General features: G+C 36.1%; 1 protein-coding gene across 1 annotated transcript; it reads right to left on the bottom strand.

Moving 5' to 3' along the window:
• Positions 1 to 6,067: 6,067 nt before the first annotated feature.
• LOC104211263 (metalloendoproteinase 2-MMP-like) lies at positions 6,068 to 7,673 on the bottom strand. The gene has a single exon (XM_009760289.2). It carries the CDS (start codon positions 7,356 to 7,358, stop codon positions 6,261 to 6,263), a length of 1,098 nt encoding a protein of 365 aa, XP_009758591.1. The 5' UTR covers positions 7,359 to 7,673; the 3' UTR covers positions 6,068 to 6,260.
• Positions 7,674 to 7,930: the final 257 nt, after the last annotated feature.

Here is a 7,930-nt window from a genome sequence, read left to right as displayed (position 1 = left end):
CGAGGTATTCCGATTTAGTTTATGTCGAAACTCGTAGAGCATATGCATATTTGTTTTCTTGAATGTGTTTCCATTAATTTGTGTTATGTTTGCGATTAAATTTGTATGTTATTTTTACCCGGATTAAATTATTAGTATTTTAAAAAAATAGTTAAAACTTGAGAAATTATTTTTATTGTTAATGAAATTGTTCACAAATATCTTTTACTGTTTTACATGTAATTTCGTGAATGTTATGTTCATATGTTTGCTGTTTTTATTTAGTTTAGATTGTTTATTTGCTTAAAGAATAGTGGCCTTTTAGCGTAGTAAAATATAGAGCTTTTTAGCGTAGTAAAATATAGAGCCTTATAGCGTAATAAAATATAGAGCCTTTTAGCGTAGTAAAATATAGAGCCTTTTAGCGTGGAGTCTCTGTAGTTTAAGTATGTACTAACTACAAACTATATCCAATTACACTTTATAAAATTAATTATTTAATTTATAAAATAAACTTACAGAACTAACAAATTAATATATGTTGTCAAATTAAATATCGAGCGTAGAACTCATAGTTGTATACCCTGTCCAATGAAATTTAATTATTTAATCTATAAACTAACAAAATTCTAAAAATATTGAAATTTACACACAAAAGAATTAAGGATAGCTTGGTGCTACTGGGCCTCAAATATCAAGCCTGGAACTCATAGATAATTACTCTGTCCAATTAAATAGTTAATTATTTAATTTATTAAACTAACAAAATTTTAAAAATATTGAAATTAACACACATAATAATTAAGGATAGCTTGGTGCTACTGACACACAAAACGTAGTATTTTACCATGCTTTACATATTAAATTTTAAGAAGGATAATAAAGGATGTCTTGATTTTATAGGTTTTTTTTAAAATTTTTAGATTCATCTTCTTTACTAATACAAATAAGTTGAATATTTGAACAACCATATCAGCATCCCAATTCAAAAGGTCATGTTAAAAAATAAGATGTAACAAGATTGTGGAACATAATTTTATTTGATAGATATTGCAATATACACAAGTACAGACACATATTACAAAAAACAATATGAAAACAAAAAACTAGGTGTATCCTTGATAGTTGGGTACATTGGATGAACTTGCACCAGGAGCTGGATTACCACCGCCATGCACACCACCTGAAGGACATTTACGACGGTCGTGTCCTGTTTGCGAGCATATGCCACATTTACGCGCATAAACATTGTCACCAACATCCATTTGATTCCGTATAAGCGTTCTCTTTTGCACTTGCAGCTTGCGCAAATAGTCCTCGTTACACACCATTTTAAAAGGTTCCGACGGCCAATAATGCTCAGCACCGAATTGCTGCAACTGCCCACTATACATGTCTACGTATGCAGCAACATTGTATTGCCTATCAATATAGTTGGTTGCCCCTAAACCAACTTGTTGAAAGCACTTCAAGGCATGTGCACAAGGCATGTGGTAGATGGTCTATTTTCCACATGAACACAACCTGCTTGCTTCATTCACCGTCTGTAGATTATTCCCCTGGTGTCCGCGGATAGCGGTCTTAACTTCAGATCGTACTGTAAAAATGAATGCCAATGTGCTCGCCCCATGTACCTTTCAAATCTTCTTATCGGTATTGGAATAAATTGAACACCCCTGTCTATCAATGCCGATGCAGCTCCATGCCTTTCAACAAACCTCTCTACAATCTATTTGAATGTCATGCGGACCGTGGCAGTGACAGGCAGTCCACGGGCAGACTTCAATAAGTTGTTGAATGACTCCGACACATTTGTAGTTAGGGCTCCCCATTGTCTGCCACCATCAGCATGCAATGGCCACATGTAAAGCTTATGTCCCATCAGCCAAGTATAGGCTCGTGGATCTAATTACCGGATCACTTCCACGCGCCTCATGAATTTGCACTGCTGGTGCTCAGTTGCAGCCATGCATATTAAATCATGCAAGGCCTTGTCAGGATATTTCTTATAAAAATTGGTCTTCAAGTGCCTCACACAGTAACGGTGGTATGCATAGGGTTCCTGTCATTCAGGCAAATGCCATACAGAACTTAAAATACCACCATGTCGATCAGATATTAGACAAATACCTGAACGTTGTTTGACAATGTGCTGCTGCAAGTGGTTCAAAAAAAAGCGTCCACGTTTCTTCGCTTTCATTGGCACATATGGCAAAAGCTAGTGGAAATATTTATCCATTGGCATCTACTGCAACTGCAATCAAAAGCTTAATATCATACTTTCCATAGACATGAGTACCGTCTATGGAAATTACAGGACGACAATGCAAAAAACTATCAATTGCTGGTTTAAATGACCAGAACACGTAGTTGAAAATATATTCGGGTCTGTCCGGACTCCGCTCACGCCTCCATTTAACAATAGTCCCGGGGTTAAAGTGTTGCAGTACGGCCATGTACCTGGGCAAAGATGAAAAAGACTTATCCCAGTCGCCATAAATAAGTTCAAAAGCACGTTTGCGACCGAGATATGCCTTTTTTTGTTATAGTACAACCATACTCCTAGTGGACTGCTGTAATACACTCTTTAATCTTGAACCTAATGGACACTTCCAAATATGGAATCAAGACAATAGAAATCAAGTCTACATCCAGGTTGAAGTGATTCTCATTGAATGTGTCAATTTCACATCTATGGATGCTAATAAATTTACCCACTTTCCACAACCCTAATTTCTTCTTGCTGGCATGCAACATCTAGTGACAACCCATAAAGTCTCTATGGCATACAGCCTCGTATACCTCCGTAGTTGACTCCTTTACCGTCATCTCATGGTACTCTCTTACGCTGTAGATTTTTACATCCCTGATTAGGCGAGCTTTATTGGGGAAATACATGCCCTTTGCCAGCACCGCTGGTCTAGACTCATCCCACATTGCTGACCGAATTTCGTCATCATCCCTTGTGAGGGCATCCACGTCCGGCATACTTGGCAGATTATCAAGGTAGGGAATATTCCGCTCATGAAACGGCACGTGGGACTCGTACACTCTTGGTCTAACGGGAGGTGGAGGAGCATGCTCCCTCGTCAGGTTCGGCATCCACTTCATCCTCTTCATCACCCTCATCAAGGAAGGGTGTGTCATCTCTAGACTCGTCGGCATTGTTGTCATAATCACTATCATCTTCTTGACTCTGTGCGCCTGCCAAATCACGAGTCAATACGTCGTCTATGGGCAACTGTGTGAGGTCAGGAACATCAAGTTGCTCGTTTTCACTGCACAAAAAGAAAAAAAAATGATAAGCTACTCAACTAGATAAATAATTTACATATAGCTATATCACTTTACTTACAAGTCGTACTGTATTGACGTTCCATGATGGATATTTTCTTGTTGGTGTTGACTCCCGGATGGACCACCGTAGTCCAACATGCCAGAACTACGCATATTCCAACTAGGAGCGGGGTCATAAATTGTAAAATTCATATCTGGATGGTACCCCCTATGGAAAATATGAGTGTTAATACAAATCCAATTCAAACATAAAATAAACATCGCTAAAGCGTAGAAAAATTAAAGTTTACCAGTCGTCTTGTGGATTATATAAAGTCACAAAATTATTTTGTGGATGCTCATTCGTCGGTGGTGACAAATTTAAATCAAGGCAAGCTCTTTCATTAGGAATCCATCTGGCAAAAACTGCTCCAGAATAACCACCCGATGACTGGGGGTTATCCCTACTATGCACACCCTCATTATTGGGAACGTCTTTAACCTTGACGTACATTTCCAACAATTTTATTACAATAAATTCCCTGTATTCATCCGGAATACGCAAAAGATCTCTAAGAGTTTCATCATCTTCGATGTTAAACTCAGAATAATAAGCAAACCCCTATGGAGTCACTGAATACGGAAATCTACTGGTTGCTTTAAGGTTCACCGAACGTTTCCTCACACTCATTTTTTTACATAACAACGATACCAATTTATCGTACTCCATTATAAGCGACAATTTAACATGACACTGTGGAGGTGAACTATACCTCACAGAGTTATTCTCCATTACAACCTCACCCCACCCCACCCCCACCCCCCCAATATAATGAAACCCTTATTTTTTGTGCTTCAGACTAGGGGTGTTCATGGTTCAGTTTGGATCGGTTTTTCCCTAAAAAGAAATCAAACCAAGTAAGTCGGTTTTTCAAATATTAGAACTAAACCAAACCAATTAAGTCGGTTTTTCCTCGATTCGGTTTATTTCGGGTTTTGTCGGTTTTTTGGTTTTTTCGGTTATTTATCGGTTTTTTCTTAAATATAAGACATACACTACCAAACACATATTCCGGCGACCACATTTTCAACGTAACACTATAAAATCAATTGCCTTTTGAGAAATCTATTATTTAACAAGATATATTGATGATAATTTAATCAAATAGTGATGAATAATTTAAGGACTCAATTAAAAATATATTATTTTTAACACGAAATGGATTCTTACACTTAACAAAAGAAATCTACCAATCAAACTAGAATGTAAAGGTAAAGAACTATACTAAAAGTGCAAACTATTAACATTTACCATAAATTTTTTGAAACTTTGTATAAAAATATACATATATATAACAGCTTGTTTGGATGGTTGTTACACATCGTTTCATAATGTATCGTATCGTATTGTATTGTATTGTACTGTATCGTTTGATGAATACAATGTTTGGATAGATTGTATCGTTTGTCGTTGTTTCATGATATCATGCACTAGCAATATGAAGAATAAATTTGTAATGTTATAAAGATAAATTATGATACGGGGTAAATTTATTATATAAAAAGGTAGGGTAAATGATAAAATAAAATAATTTAATAATAGTTAAGGGTGAGATGAGAGAAAAAGACAAGATAACGATGCAACCACACCAAATCGGTCGTTACATAAAATGACACATTTCGTCATTACGTAACGACGGATTTAACGATACGATACGATACAATAAAATTTAAGTAACAATCAAAACAAACATCGTATTTAAAGTAACAATACGATACGATACAATAGGTAACGAGCATCCAAACAAGCTGTAAGTGTAATAATAAATTTGAAATAGTTAATCTTATAGTCGGTTTGGTTCGGTTTTTTCGGTTTTTTCTGATTAAAACCAAAATCAAACCAAATTTGATCAGTTTTTAAAATTCAAAACCAAAACCAAACCAAACCAAAAAGTATCTGTTTTTTTGGTCGGTTTGGTTCGGTTTTTCGGGTTTTTATGAACACCTCTACTTCAAACATTATAAAAAAATGCTTGATAAGAAGAAGAGAAGTATGAACGGAAGTTTGAAGGAAAGTTTTGAGTGGATTTTCATAAAATTCTAACGCCTTTAAATAAGGCAAGTCCTAGCTTGGGGTGCAGAAATTTTTTATGCAAAACGCAGTATAATACCACATTTTATGTATTTGAATTATTGTTATGTCAGTTATCCACAGAACACTTATTGGTGGGCCCAAAAATTAGCGTAAAACGCAGTATAATACTATGTTTCAGTAAAACGTAGTATTATAATATGTTTTACACTAAAAAACAAATTATTTATGTCAGTCCTACAAAAGACTAATTTGGTGGGCCCAAATTGAAGTAAAATGCAGTATTATAATGTGTTTTTAGTAAAACGTAGTATAATACTGCGTTTTACTTTAACGGTTAATTTTCCGTTAAAGTAATATTGTGTTTTATGTAGAAATGTAACTTTTTTTAACTGTATAATCGTATTTTATGTCCAAAAATCTATCATTTCTATTTCGGACTCAACACAATTGTTATGCAGCTATTAATGTCGGTTTTATTCTCGTTCAAGATGAGCTTGATTTGGGAATATATATACTTGGTAATTAATAAAATTTCTTTGATTGCCAAAAAAATATTTCCTATGGGTGAAGTCCACAAAAGTAGCAAATATGTGGAAATTAGAAGAGAATGTAAACATTCGTCGTCCAAATGTGATTCCCACAAACGAAAAGTTGACCTTTAATACAATTTTCTAATTAAAAGGGAGTTTCAGCAATAAGATAGCAAACAGAAGTGGATTTATCTGTCTCAAAATAGAGTCAATTATTTTATTCAAGAAAAAGAGAATAGTTAAAACTATACATAAAATAACCATTTACAAGCATAATGGAATTAATATCTAGGAAACAATCTTAATTAAAAGACAACGTAATGACGTATGATATTCTAAATTTTTTAAAATGAATCAAATAATACAGAAATATAGCTTTTTTAAATTAAATGGAGAAATGATAAGAAGAATGCAAAGACCACGTGAACCCATAATGAACCAAATTTCGGGGCTCCATTTGTGTCATTTTCTTGCGTCGGAGTTAAAACTGTGTTCGGCCCAGTAAAATTTGGGTTAGACCCGTATAACACCTGGACTCCCTGAATATCATCATTTGCAAGCTCCACTCTTCGGGTACCCGCTGCTAAACTCGGGAACATAATCGAATCTTCTACGGATGAATGGCCCAAACCCAATAAATGCCCGATTTCATGAACCGCAACCGATTCAAGATCTACCGCCGATAATATTGAAAAGAAATTTCCTTCAACAATCGGCACGCCGTCGATGACCCAATTCTCGTCGCCGTCCAAGTGAAAATGCCCCCCCGGCGGCGAAAACGCGTGTGCTAATGTCCCCATCGGACCATCAAACGGCTCGCCGTCGTTGTGATCTCCGGCGAAAAACCCGATCTTAATATCCGCCGATTGAAACGAAGCTGTTTCGGTGAAGCTCAACGGGGTTACCTCCGACCACCGGTCAAACGCGCGTGAGAACACGCTCTTAATGTTATCCGTCAGACCGTTCTGCGGTAGAAACGCGTATGTCAAATCTGTCTTACTATCCGGCCACCGTGGTCTTCCCGGAAAAAACGAGAAGTGGGCCACCGTGTGCATATTCTGAGAACCTGCCGGCGGCTTGCCGGAGTTCATGGTACTGGTGCCGTTAACTACATCGGCGTTTCCACATCTGGGTCTTATGAGATGCTGAATCGTCGGCGCGTCGAGTACACCGGTGGTGTTGAGGTTGAAGTTTTGCTGGTAAGTCTTGAGAGCAGATTCAAGAGCATCATCAAAGTCATCAGTAAAATTACTCAAAGAAGGAATGTACCCAAAATTATAGAAATATTTTTTAATTTTAGCTAAGCCATCGACTTTCTGACCGGCGTGGCAACCCAATAACTTGTGGAAAGCATCCCAAGCAGTATTATTAGGCTTCAATAAAGAAGGAGGGATTGAAGAGATATTTGGAAAGAAATGAGCTGAAGCTGGAGATAAGCTTAGAACTAAAACAATGGCGATAAATAAAGGAATCCTCATTTCGAGTTTTCTTTTTGGGTACTTTATTCTGTTGAAAAATTTGTAATAGTATTGGAGCTTTAAAGGCTGTGGATCTCAAGTTTTTGATGATGAATTGGAAAGAAATGTTCTGGTATTTGAGCTTTATAGGCTATGTTTTTTGTGATTGGATTTATGGATTTTACTGTAAGAAGGAGAAAAGGTCTGCGTGGTACATTTGACTACAAAATCTTCGTCAAATAGTCGTGTTTCTTGGAAGTTTTGTAAAACCAGTTGGAATAGTTCCTTTAGGGCTGCTGCTACCAGTGATTGGATGTACTAATATAGATGTGAGTTTAATTAAACTTATTGCTTTTGAGATACAACAAAAATTTATTAAAATAGTTAGACATAATAATTATGAACTCGTAATTTTAAAAATATAATGTGTTTAATGCTAAAAATATTATTTCCTCCGTTTCAATTTAGATGATTCAGTTTGACTTGACACAGAGTTTAAGGGGAAAACAAAATTGGAATCATGTAGTCCTAAAAGCTTACGGGAGAAAAGCTATGCGAAGCCTTCATATTTGTGTGGCTATAAAAGCTTCTTA

Source organism: Nicotiana sylvestris, chromosome 4 (genome assembly GCF_000393655.2).
Source record: "Nicotiana sylvestris chromosome 4, ASM39365v2, whole genome shotgun sequence".
In the NCBI taxonomy this organism is placed as follows: domain Eukaryota; kingdom Viridiplantae; phylum Streptophyta; class Magnoliopsida; order Solanales; family Solanaceae; genus Nicotiana; species Nicotiana sylvestris.
The sequence above is the reverse complement of the archived record's forward strand: the minus strand, read 5'-3'. Positions and strand labels throughout refer to the sequence as shown.

Bases quoted from the DNA above. Each gene is read 5' to 3' on its own strand.
- LOC104211263 (XM_009760289.2), bottom strand. From the start codon at position 7,358: ATGAGGATTCCTTTATTTATCGCCATTGTTTTAGTTCTAAGCTTATCT.